General features: G+C 38.0%; 1 protein-coding gene across 1 annotated transcript; it reads left to right on the top strand.

Moving 5' to 3' along the window:
• The first annotated feature begins 8960 nt into the window (after positions 1-8960).
• On the top strand, positions 8961-11480 carry LOC139810060 (uncharacterized). The gene has a single exon (XM_071773390.1). It carries the CDS (start codon positions 8961-8963, stop codon positions 11478-11480), a length of 2520 nt encoding a protein of 839 aa, XP_071629491.1.
• Positions 11481-14500: the final 3020 nt, after the last annotated feature.

Genomic DNA, 14500 nt, shown 5'->3' on the forward strand with positions numbered 1-14500 from the left:
TTATTTCTCTTATTAATGAAAGCCCTTGTTTCACTACACAATAAATGTTATTCTTGATTTAATAGTTTACTGAGTTAATAATTTACATGTCACCCCGCCGAGTATCGCGCTGCCCTTCATCAACCCCGCCCTGCTATTAGGAAGAGCTAGCCATTCCCTCGCACACCTCATTTTGTTTTGCGTCTCCTTTTGGTTTTTCGCGGTTTCGCGGACGCGAATTTACGCGTCTGGCGCCCAACAATAAAATTCGGTTCGTGTAGCGTCGGAGGTGCGAGAGAATCATCGGAGAGGCCTATCGTCCTTCTCTCCTTTCCCTTTTTGATCCGTCACACGCCCCAGACCGCTCCGGGAGTGAAAAAGTCGTGACAATACATACATACATAAAAAAAAAAATATATATATATATATATATTATTCTATATATTACTGTTACTTACTATACTACGTTTACGCGAGTGTTTACACCAGGTTAACCTAGATTGTGCATAACATGGATCTAAATATCGGCGATCTGGGACTCTCTCATTGGGGCGACATAAGACTCATAAAGTATCAAAAAACGTTTCTGACGAGGAAAGACGCAGAAATGTAAATACTTATTATTCGAAGGGTTTAATGACACATTGTTGGACATCGCGCGAAAGATGAACGTGACCAATTTACCGGATTCTAAATTCGCCTGGGTGAGTTCAAATAAAATCAAACCTTATGCATCAAGCAATTTGAGTACATACGAGTAGTCTCAAATATATGATCACGTAAACCTTTATTTTTTTTTTTACAGAGAAACTATTTTTTTTCTTACAGAGAAACAAGTCGGATAGCTACGGCACATTCAACATGTTAACTGGTACAACCAACTTGTATGATATGGGAATGCTAAAAGAGTGGAATTACAGTAATCGGACGAATAGTTACGAGGGTTCGTGTGGTAAAATACGTGGATCGTGGGGAATTTTCTACTATGAAACTGCAGAGATTCGATAGAATTAATATGTTGACATAGAAACGTTGATTGTGTGGATGTCGTAATATTTCTGAAGGACGCAATGTCTATTGATTTACGATTGTACCTACAAGTAAACTTTGCAATTTAGTTATTAGGTTGAATTTTTATTTAACGTTGATATTGCGCAGTGTTATAGGTGTGATATTATATTAAAATCAATCAGATTAATCAATATTTTAGTTATATATTTACAATCTAATTGGACAGTAATAATGATTAATTTAACCAATAACATAGCAGGCAGTTGTAAAAGTTTTCATATTCTCATCTCTTGTTCTTTAAACAGATATTTAGATACAAAAATAAACTTACGCAAAATAGCAAAAATAATTATATAAAAAAATTATGATGGATAATTACGGATAATATATCACAAAATCTTGATTTAAGCATATTCTTGTGCAATATAGATCATAAAGAAATATCAAAGGAAAGAGGTAACGTGAATCTGTCATACTCTTTATAAAAATTTTGTTTTCCATAAGTACTGTGTCTTTCCTTATTTAACTGCTTACGGATGATTGTAAAATATTAAGGAATTATCTGTGTGTTTACATATGTGACTTCATCAACGTTTCATACAAGATTGAGCAGTATAAAAAGAGATAGCACAGAACCTTTGCGTATTACGCACGTCGCACGCTTTTCTTTGTTAACATCGACCCTGTAAATACGGCATTTCTTCATGAAATTAATTTGTTCCGCTAATTTTTACAATAACGTATTCAAAGATACATTAATTTCAATGGTAATTGTAATGTAATATACATTAAATATACATTAAATTTATGAAACTTAAATCATCATGACACGTAAAAGTGGTGCTGATGTTTGAAGGAGGATATGAAGATTCACCACAGAGAGAACAGTAATAAAATATATGACCGAAATAACCACGTTCTTTTATATGCTGTACGAGTGTGTAAGCGATATTCCGAGGGCCCGCGGTGAATGCGGACTTCCCGCCAGATTGCTGAGATGACGACACTACCGACGCGCCGTAGCCAATGGTCGGGCTCGAGCTTCGACCAATCAGCGCACCCGCGAGTATACTCAGGATGACGAGCGGGGGAACGCGTACCGGGCAGAGTCTCGCTGGCGTCGTAGAACGATACACGCTCACACCCGTATTGTAACAATCGACCTCGAGAATAAGGACGTAGAGTTGAATAAAATAATATTCGTTATATTCACGTGGAAAGTATTCTGATTGCAGTCGCGAAAAACAGTCAATTAGCTTACAAGTGAGAGATTTGATAAATCGATCGCATAACTTTTGAGGCTATATATCGGAAGTACGCGATTTAGTCAATTTTACTTTCACACTATGCTGTGACTTTTTATCTTTGATAGTGTTAGGTAGGTATCTCTAATCTTTAAGTTTTGGAAACATATTATTAATTAATGTTTAATCATTGTTAACGCTTCCATTATCGTGATTCACTTATTGATTTATGTTAAAATTTTTGGTAATTATGCAGTAATAGGGACCACCCTCCGATGACCTTGACCGTGACATATGTTGTCAAGGTCACCCTCCTGGTGGGGAGGCTCACGGAAGGTATTCTTGTGATTCCCGAGGCCTCCCCAAAAGCAGTAAATTGTTGATAAATTGAAGTCTTTTTGTTAAAGCAGAGAATACTTTATTTCGCGAAAAAGTCGCTGCTTTACCAAAACAAGTAAATTTTTTCCGAAGTAGAGAATACTTTATTCGTTTATTCACTGTTTTAAACGTTGTGTTTTGGTAAAGCAGCAACTTTCACGCGAAACGAGATATTCTCTACCATTTTAATCATTATTTAATATAATAAAAATCAGAAGCGTCTGTTGTGACGGCATTAATTATTACAAATGTACATTTTGTACATTACAATCGGAGAGACGGAAGAAAATATATTGGGTGCGTTCTCACGGGAATGGGCTTTGGAGGGGCCCATTCTATAGTATCAATAATCAAAATCACATATAATTTAGATCCTTTTTGTACATTTGAAAAAAAATGTGCTGTGCATGTATTTGTCACTTGATTATATAAATATATAAACAGTACGTATAAGATGGACAAAATAAAGCGTAACAAATTTTTATCCTTACAACTTATTTGCAAAGAAATATGTTTCAAACAAAAGTTGTTTGCTTTGAAGGGGGACACAGGATTCCGATGTGAGTTGTGTCGTAGATGTTGTCATTCTCAACAAAATAAGAAACTCATTTTTTATAGAACTTGATTTATTTCATAAAAGTTGTACATCTCGTCGAGACATTTTCGAAATACTATAATAAAGGTCTCTTTTGTTAGAATGTCCTGAGATATCTTAAATTTTCTACTATCTCTCGTAGAATATTCACTTTTCAATAACTGTACCTTCATACTTTTATACATAGAATAACGAAATGAAGCAATAATAATATTATTTTTGACATTTACAATTTTGAAAAATTGAATGCATGTACGAAATGCAATTAAATTTTTAAAAATAATTTTTGCTTTTTTTTCAACAAAATCGATTCTTTTTATTCTATGTAGAAAAATATCAAGGTAAAATCCTCGAAAAACGAAGACTTTACGAGATATTTCATATATTTTATAATAAAAATATTATGACAAATTTTTAAATATCTTAGGAACAAAAGCTACATTTTAGTAAAACTTCTCGGTAACATGTATAACTTTTATCAGACAAAAATCAAGTTCCATAGAAATTAGTCGTTTTTTCTTGAAAACAACATCTGCGACATGACGCACATCGGAATCATTACATGTGTCACCCTGCCAAACAACTGTTGTGTAAAAGCATTTTTTTTCTAAAAAAAATAAGAGTTTTTGGAGCAGTAAATTAAAATAAGACATCCTGTAAGGGTGTATGCGGTGTAAGGCATACATATAATGCGTATTATAATGTATACACATACATATATATATATACGTATACGTGATTACAGCGCCTATGGTAATTACATATGTGGGAGTATGTACATTATGTGTATGAACGTACGCACATACACATATGTACACGCGCATTATGTTTATGAACATATATATATATATATATATATATATATATATATATATAGGATAATTAGATAAAACAATTACCTTGAATTAATCGTCGCGTCGCGTAAAGAGTCACGGTCGGTCTCGCTCCGACACTACCGTGTCTCTCGATAGGTTAACTGAACCTTTGACTATATAACCATGCAAATATCCGTATATGGCACAAATATGTGCTTTCCTTCAGCATCATTTATCTTAATTGAATTTTTTTATATATTACAATTTTGTAGATTATAATTCGTAATATTAGTAATTTATTGCATATCCCCGTAGGGTTCGCAATCTAGTATCCTTTCTTCTCTCACTTAACCCTTTGGACCAACGGCTTAAGTTTGCTCCGCACAAGAGCCCTAATCTTGCACGGAGGGGCGCAGCTTTCGGAAAAACATTTCATGGCTCTAGTGGACTCGAACCTGGTTCCTCAGATTACGAGTCTGGCGCTCTACCACTAGACCACACTGCCGCCCTACATAGGATTACTTTTTCAACTGTATTTTACAATTTCTGCAGAACACAAGTTGGTTTTTTTATTCATTATACTATGAATAAATCATGAATTTTATTATTATTTATTAATAGATATTAAGTGTTATTTATTATGTTCCATTTACTTTAATACGTCTTTACTAGCATAAATGAGTTTATCATAATAATACAATAACTCACATAACGGTAATGTATAATAAACGTGTATCATTAAAATAAATAATTTTCAAGAATATAAATATATTGGTCGCATATCTGCACAATTATACACGATTCTCGCTTTTAGAAAAGCAAAAAAATACTCGTTGCAAAAATGTAAATTGCCATGCTATTATATTTAATATTTTAATATTTTTATTCATTTTAGTATTACAAATTGTATATATACATATAAAAATGAAATGCGGACATCCGAGTTATGGTACGGATCGAGCGGGAGGAAGAAGGACAGAAGATCATATGTCTGTTTTCTTTTATTCAGCCGAAGACAACCGAAATGCTGAGCGCACGCGGACGTGGCTCGTGTTTTGTGTGAGTATCCCCTCCATCTCCATGACGACCGGCCAGCGTCTTATTTTCTGGCCACACGCCACTGACGCCACACTGCGTGCGTGCAGCTCGGCGACGGCGAGCGGGGATTCGTTCGTTGTTCGTCGTCAGTGACGGGTCTCTCGGGCTACGTTGAGTCGGTACTTTTCTTGTAATGCGAATCGAATCACGTAAGTAATACTAGTTATAATCGTCATTAGATTCATAACGCGATTCAGATTGTTATACACATCGAACGTTTATTATCATAAACCAACTCGGCGGCGATATCAACGAGAATATCGACGCCCACGGATCGAGCTACGAAAGCGAAGGACCATCGTCGCTATTACGACGTCGTTCGAGACGGGAGGAAAGATTCGCCATTACGACTGTGAGAGTTTGGAACAAGGACAAAACCGTCATAGCAGCAGGAGAGAGGACATCCTGGCGAGGCGGTTCGAAGGCTGCTCTTATCGAGAGTAAAGCCCGCAAAGGAAAGAGGACATCCTGGCGAAGCGGTTCGAAGGCTGCCCTTGCGATAGTGAAGCCCGAGATCCCTTTTATCGAGTGATGCTTCTATTCATGGAAGCATCTGCAATATTAAGGTAGGTAACTCGTTGATTTCTGTCGAAACACCATAGATCGAGGGATGCTCTCGCGAGAGTGAAACCCGAGATCCTTCTTATTGAGTGGTGCGGTAAATGTCAAGATTAAGGGCGACCTCACCGATTTTAATGATCTTGATATATGTTGTCAAGGTCGTGGCTGAATGTGTTGCTATCTTGGTAGGGGCGCGCGCGCGGCCACCACAGAACTCCCTTGCCAGTGCTGTGCTAACAGCACGATATCTCACAGCACTCAGTTTAAAATTACATGCAATGAATATAAACAAATATATACTACTGCATTAAGATATGTTTGTACGCTCGTTATTTCATAAATACGTACTCGATTTCGGGCTGCAAATCGCTAAGAAACTTTATTCGTTTGAAGTGCACCCATTTATTTTGTGAGGTCCTGCTGAACCGCTTGGTTTCTGCTGTTTATTTTTGTACGTCCTATAAGTATTGCACAATAACTTCCATTTTTTCTAGTCGCAATGTCTATTGTATCTAGAAAAAATACAAAAATATGTTTAATGGCTCTCTACTTAATCTTATCCCACTTAAGTTATGAGTATATAATATTACCATTCATCGCTGTTGCTTCCTCATAGAGGAAGCTTTGTTTTCGTGAATTTCGTATATGAACCTTTGCTTGCGTATAAAGTTGGGTCTAGTCAACCAAATTTAAATGAATTATATATGAAATAGGGGTAGAAGAAACCAAAGAAAAGATTGTTTTTTGAGTTTTTAATGCCAATATGTTCATAGTGTTCTAAAATGTCGAAATATTGCATTAAAATCGCATGTCCGTATGTATGTATGTATGTATGTGCAGATTTGATGTCCGTGATTGCTCGCTAACTTCGGCAAATATTGAGACATCGTGCTGTTTTTTTTTTAATCGATAGAGTATCATTCAAGGAAGGTTGGTATTGAATTTTGCGATGATCGGTAAAGGAGTTCTTTTTTTTATTTTTTTAGAAATGTCCGTGGTTGCTATAACTTTTGTAAATTTTGAAATATTGGGCTACTTCTAATTTTATTATATTTTTCAGTTTTTTCTACCCCTATTTCATATATAATTCATTAAGATTTGATTGATTAGTTCTGGAGTTATAAAAATTTCGGTAAACTCGAAATATCCTTCTAATATCAGACAAAAATTTGGAGATATCGATTTATTTCTAATTTTATTATATTTTTTAGTCTTTTTTACCCCTATTTCATATATAATTTTTTAAGATTTGGTTGATTAGACCCAGCTTTATATGCGATCAAAGGTTTATAATTTTGATCGCATATAAAGCTAAGTCTAATCAACCGAATTTAAAAGAATTATATATAAAATAGGGGTAGAAAAGACCGAAGTAAAAATTGTTTTTTGAGTTTTCGATGCCATTGGTTGATTTCAGCTTTATACGCGATCAAAGGTCCATAATTTTAATCGCATATAAAGCTAAGTCTAATCAACCGAATTTAAAAGAATTATATATGAAATAGGGGTAGAAAAGACCGAAGTAAAAATTGTTTTTTGAGTTTTCGATGCCAATGTGTTGCTTATGTTCAAAAACGTCGAATGTAAATTTTTTGAGGATCGGTTTTGAGGATTGGCTATCCATCAAATAACTTAGGGTAGTTTGAGGCGAATCGGATTAATATAAGTTGTAAGACAATTTTTGTTAGTATTTTATTTTAAACGAGCAATTTTATCGTGCTAATTAGTATTCCGATTTGCCTCGGTCTACCCTATACATTTTTTAGGCAGAAATCGGTAACTCTTTCACTAATCTTCGCCAAATTCAAAACAACCTCCCTTTAATGATACTTTGTATATAAGATTACGTGTATGATTTGTACACTTTTTAGGCAAAAATTGGTAACCCTTTCACCGATCATTGCCAAATATTCAATACTAATCTATCTTTAATGATACTCTATCCATAAAAAAAGTGTGCAAGTAGAAACTTGCACATTGCTTCCTTATAGTTTTTTAGTGTGCAAGTAGAAACCTGCAGTGCTTCCTCTATGAGGAAGCCAAATTAATAAATATCTATTAATAATTATGCATACAAAAACAAACTTTCTCATAGAGGAAGCAATGTGCAGGTTTCTACTTGCACACTTAAAAACTATAAGGAAGCAATGTGCAAGTTTCTACTTGCTCACTTAAAAACTATGTTAAAGCAATGTACAAGTTTCTACTAGAAACTATGAGAAAGCAATGTGTTTAGTCCCGAATTCAATATACGCGCCACGCTCCCTCTGCGATACTTCATGATTGCGCGACCATCTTTGTCGATATCGATATATATCGACAGATCTGCGAGCGTTTATATCGAGGGCGTCGACTACCGCGCCTTCTTCTTCCGTCTTGTAACGATTGAGCCTCATGGCGGTTGATCGCAAATTATTACGTGTGTAATAAAGTACTCGAGAAATACAAGCGTGGCACTTCTTCAACCCGAGCATAAGCCGACACCAATAAACACGGGTCGCAACATTGGTCCTTCGAGCCGGATGCTGAAGTTTCCGTGCAATTCTCAGGCATAACGTACACGATAATACATACACGACCGCCATTACAAGGACAGCCACCGTTGAAACAATACGGACTCAGTACAATTGCCATCCTTAGCCAAGAAGGACGAGCACGTACGTCGGCTGTCGTCATCGTTTTCGCATACCGCGAAGCGCGGCCTTTTTACTTGCCGCACGAGGCGTCGCAATTATAGCGTCGCAGCGGCACATAGTCACTCGCATTCACGCGAGCTACAACGCGTGCTAACGCACGGCGTCCTCTCGCAATTTCGCGAGCCATCACCGGACCTTCTCCTATCCCAGCAGAGGACGGTTCCCATCGCAATTTTGAGGTTATCATCAGGCTTCTTCGTATTTAAACGCCGTCGCGACGAACTGTCTCCGTCGCATTCAGGCGAGCCTCACCAGACCTCGACGTGCCTTAACGACACCACCACAGGAGGATTATCTACCAAAGACAGCGCAGAGTCCTTTTGAATAAACCAAGATTTATCTGGTGACCTACTGTCACATTTGTAAGCGCCGAATAATTGTCGTTGTCATAGAATTACCTAAAACGCTTAGTAACACGTAAGTAAATATAATTGCAAAAATTATAAAAGGGTTCGACTGTTACGATATATACATTGCGTATAGAATTCTTCGCGATCAACGCTAGATTCTAAGAGAATTATATAACTCGCTCGGAGAAGCTCGTACGTTTTTATTGACCAGAAAACGATTATATTCCCTCGCAATGGCAGAATTAGGGCTTTTAGTTAAGCAACGCGGTAGAGTAAAGGCAAAGCTCACAATGTTCAGTAATTTTATCGAGCGCATTAACGAAGCGCCAGAAAATAAGGAAGAGTTACCATTGCGAATTGAAAAGGCAGAAAGTCTCTTAGCAGAATTCGATTCAATTCAAAACAAAGTTGAGGATATAGACGATACGGAAGCACAAGAGATAAAGCGGTCAGGTTTTGAGGATAAATACTACAAGCTGATAACAGCAGCGCGAAAATTACAGATAAACGAACGAGCTCCTCCTCCGCAAGTTTATCAACAAAATTATCCACCGCCCCCTCAAGCTAATGTTGGTAATGAACAATTTGTGTTTAGGCCAGCTGTAAAGCTTCCAACTATTGAACTACCAAAATTTGACGGTAACTATGAGTTTTGGATAGCATTTCGAGATCTATTCGAGTCACTTATCGCGTCAAATGCCATTATACCAGCTGTTCAAAAATTGCATTATCTGAGATCAGCATTGACTGGTGAAGCCGCCAAGGTAATAAGTACATTAGAAATCACCAACGATAATTATGAAGTCGCTTGGCGTTCACTAAAGCAAAGATTCGAGAATAAAAAGTTGCTCACACATCATCTTATTCAAACATTGATCGACTTGCCATCCATTACTAAGGAGTCACACGTTGATCTCAGACAATTAGCAGATAACATCTCACAAATTACTCAAAACCTTGCGAAGTTAGGTCAGTCTATCGAGCATTTTGCCATATGGGTCATTCATATTATGCTACCTAAAATTGATAGAGGATCTCGTAGGGAATGGGAATTTAAGAGATCCGAGATGGAAGAATTTCCCAATTTAGACGAATTTACAGATTTTCTTATTAACCGTAGTGCGTGTTTAGAAGCGGTATCAAGAGCAAGTTCCTCCGATACACGCAACAATAGTAAGACTGCTCAAAATCAAAATAAAGGCACTTCGCGCTCATATGTTGCTTCGGATAATTCCTCCTGCTCTATATGCTCAAAGGATCATAAGGTTCACGAATGTGGTTCATTTCTTAATATGTCGGTTACTGATAGAAATGCCGAAGTTAAAAAGAAACATTTATGCATTAAATGTCTCAAGCAATATCATGGCAAAGGTTGTAAAACTTCTAATTGTCAATTGTGTAAAGGTTATCACAACACGCTCCTCCACAGGTCTAAGTCTTTGCCAACAGAAACCAACAATGAAGAGACAAAATCATCACCTGGTGAAACTTCATCAAAAGCCGTCGATTCGAACAACGAAAAACAGCAATCTACGGTCGCCTTAAGCGCAGATTCATCAGCTGTCTCGCTAAATCACTGCGCTACTGAGGGACCTCTTCAAGTTCTCCTTTCTACAGCCGTCCTGCTCATTCAAGATTCGCACGGAGAATTGCATAAGTGTCGAGCTCTCGATAGCGGATCGCAATCAAATTTTATTACGCGGCAATTAAGTAATAAATTAAAACTACAATGCAAAGCTATTGACAGGACCATCTTGGGCATAAGCGACACACCTATAAGTGCCGTCCAACAAGTCGATGCAACAATACAATCGCGTACAAGCGCATATCAAGTAAGGCTTCCCTTTTTAATCATCGACAAAATAACTGACCGCCTGCCAACAGCTAGAATAAATGAAAGCAGCTTAAGTTTTCCACGAAACTTAAAATTAGCGGGTCCGAATTATCATATTCCCGGAAACATAGACTTGTTGTTGGGAGCATCCGTTTTTTGGGAGCTTTTAGGAAGCAAGCAAATCAGATCATCAAGGAAGGCTCCTATACTTCAAGAAACCTCTTTGGGTTGGATAATTTCGGGCAACGTGCACCAAAGTGGCACGCATCAACAACAACACAAGGCATATTGTGGCATCTCTACCAACGCAGAAATTCAACGGCAACTGGAAAAATTTTGGCATATGGAAGAAATAAAGCAACCTAAGCATTATTCTCAAGAAGAAATCCAGTGTGAGGAACACTTTCTCGCAACACACTCCAGGAACGCGGAAGGTCGTTTCGTAATACAATTACCGCTGAAGGATGGCATTCAAGAATTAGGAGAATCCTACGAAATCGCCGTGAAGCGACTAAAGGCACTGGAACGCAAGTTAGAAAAGCAGCCCGCTTTAAAACAGCAATACCACGAGTTTATGCACGAATACCTCGAGCTAAACCACATGTCGGAAGTTCCAGTAGACAAAATAGATGACAAACCGGTCTACTACATTCCGCATCATGCAGTACTAAAAGAGGACGGCATAACTACAAAATTAAGAGTAGTTTCGACGCTCATGCGAAACAATTCTGGCCAATCACTTAATGACTTTCTCCAGACAGGTCCAAACTTGCAAGATGACTTATCCGACATAATCATACGACTGCGTCAGCACGAGTATGCATTGGCAGCAGACATTATTAAAATGTATAGCAAAGTCGAGGGGTGGCGGATAAACATCGTAAATATCGCAACGCATTGTGTGGAGATGGTCACCTAACGGACCAATCTTATAATACAGCTGAATACAGTCACGTACGGCATGACAAGCTCATCATTCGAAGCCATTAGAAGTATGCAAGAGACAGCGCATCAAGCCAAAAAGCACTACTCTCGGGCGTGTGAAGTAATAATCAAAGATTTTTACGTAGACGACCTATTAACGGGAGCCAATTCAATTGAAGAGCTGAAAAAATTGAAACATGATATCGTTAACGTACTGTCCAGCGCAAAATTTGAACTCAGCAAGTGGAAATCCAACACTGCGAAGATAACGACTCAGACAACAATGAAGTTGCAGTTAGGATCGGAGAAACAACAAAAATCCTAGGCCTATGGTGGAACACAAATACGGACACATTTCACTATCGCGTCAAGGAGGAAATGATAAGGAAAGGATTACGAAACGCAATATATTGTCAAGAATAGCCGCTATTTACGACCCCCTTGGATGGATGGGCCCTTTAGTAGTTCGCGCTAAAATAATATTGCAGCTTCTTTGGCAGATGAACAAGGATTGGGATGAAAACATTACGGGAGAGACATGCGCAATGTGGATCTCATGGAAGGCGCAAATCACGCTAATTGAAAATATTTCCATTCCACGAAAAGTTCTATGTCATAATCCTATAAGGATAAAACTCCATGGCTTTTGTGACGCCTCCGAGGCCGCATACGGCGCTTGCATATATTTGCGCAGTGTCAACTCCGAAGGAAGATATACAGTCAAGCTTTTATGTGCTAAATCACGAATAGCCCCCCTAAAGAAAATAACCTGGCCAAGGCTAGAATTATGTGCGGCCGTATTATTGGTTCACCTAGGCGAAAAGGCGTCTTAAGCACTAACTATTCAGCTGCAGGATACATGTTATTGGAGTGATTCTGAAATAGTCTTGTCATGGATATCTAGTGAAGCAAACAAATGGCACACATTTGTGGCCAATAGAGTAGCCGAAATAAATCGCATCACGAACGGTGCTCCATGGTATCATGTCAAATCCAAGGACAATCCAGCCGATCCATTATCGCGAGGAGTTAGCGCTGAAAAAAAAATGGAATCAATGAAACTTTGGTGGGAAGGACCTGATTTCCTACATCATAACTCACCACTATATGCCTTCAAGCCTACAAATACTATCAGCGACATGCCTGAAGCACGGGTGATAACTCTGATGGCTACAACTGTGGAACCCGACGCAAATATTATCCAAAGGTTTTCTTCACTAACCAGACTAAAGCGCGTCATGCCTACTGTTTACGTTTCAAAGATAATGCATCCAACCACGCAAAGCGAACTAACGAGCTCTTAACGGTTCAGAAACTGGATAAGGCATTAACTGCAGCAATAAAAATCTGTCAAAGCCACCGAGTTCCATCAAGAGCTACGTGATCTTCGTAATAAAAAACAATTAGATTCCAAAAGTAAGATATTAACCTTGCATCCTTTCCTTGATTCAGATGGTGTCATTCGCGTGGGGGGAAGGTTACGGCATGCACCAATAGAATACTCCAGAAAATATCCAATTATATTGCCTACCAAAACATCACCTTACGGAATTAATAATTAGAGACACGCACTAACAGGAATTTACACGCTGGGCTCCAAGCGATATTAGAGCTGTCCCGCAATAACTATTGGCCCATATCAGGCAAAAATGCAATTCAGCAGCGTTTTGAGAAAGTGCATAGTTTGTTTTCGTGTAAAACCCACAACAGCTACACAACTAATGGGTAGTTTACCTGCGTGTCGAGTCACACAGGCACGAGCATTTATTAACACGGGTGTAGATTATGCCGGGCCATTTAACATAAAAATATCACGAAATAAAACGGGTAAAGCTTATTTATCCATCTTTGTCTGTTTGTCCACAAAGGCCGTACATTTCGAAGTAGTATCAGATTTAACCGCTACCTCATTTTTAAATGCAATAAAGAGATTTATCGCCAGAAGAGGTAAATGTCTTAACTTATACTCAGACAATGGCACTACCTTTGTAGGTGCTAACAATCAACTAGCAGAATTGAAACAATTTCTTGTCAAAGACGCAACTCAAAATCAGATACAATATTATCTAACAGAGCAGTTCATTAATTGGAAGTTTATCCCTCCGTACTCTCCGCATATGGTGGATTGTGGGAAGCGGGCAGTTAAATCTGCCAAAACACACATGAAAAAGATTATCGGACAGACTATATTAAGCTTCGAAGAGCTTTATACTATTCTTACAACAATAGAAGCATGTTTAAATTCTAGGTCGCGCTCACGCCAATGTCCAACGATCCTACGGACCTACAACCGTTGACCCCACGGGCATTTTATCATAAGTGAAGCGCTCACTGGCACTTTCAGATTACGATCTTAGTGAAGTACCTGTAAATCGTCTAAAACGCGTTACCAATTAATCACACAATAAGACAAGGTTTTTGGTCCAGATGGTCGCAGGAGTACATATCTCAGTTGCAACAACGATTTAAATGGAAACAGCCAGAAGACACAAACATAAAAACCAGGTACCATGGGTTGATAAAAAACGAAAATACTCCTCCGATGATCTGGCCATTAGGTCGAATTACAGAGACGCACCCTTTGGAGCGGACGGGATAATACGCGTAGTTACTATAAAAAACTAGTCATGGTCTACACCCAGCGAGCGTTATCCAAAGTATGTATCCTTCTGATCGATGATAATATTACAAACATAATTTAAGTTTAGTATAAGGATATGTTTTGATCACTAATTTTGACAATGTAATCATCTAATAATTCCACTGCAAGGCTGCGTCGCAAGCGTGCGTACAACCATTATCTATTATTGCTACAGTTCTTTATTTTCCTTTATTTAGATTATATGGCAATTTCCGTTCTGTTTCTTTATACATATATGTTTAAGATTGCGGCCTTATATAGCATTTACCGAATTTAATCTGTATGATTATAAAACTAAGTTTTCCAAAGGGTGGCAGGATGTTTAGTCCCGAATTCAATATACGCGCCACTGCGTCCTCTGCGATACTTCATGA

The sequence above is a fragment of the Temnothorax longispinosus genome, chromosome 3 (genome assembly GCF_030848805.1).
Source record: "Temnothorax longispinosus isolate EJ_2023e chromosome 3, Tlon_JGU_v1, whole genome shotgun sequence".
Classification (NCBI taxonomy): domain Eukaryota; kingdom Metazoa; phylum Arthropoda; class Insecta; order Hymenoptera; family Formicidae; genus Temnothorax; species Temnothorax longispinosus.

What these genes read in the sequence shown, in the direction of transcription:
- LOC139810060 (XM_071773390.1), top strand. Translation starts at nt 8,961, where the DNA reads ATGGCAGAATTAGGGCTTTTAGTTAAGCAACGCGGTAGAGTAAAGGCA.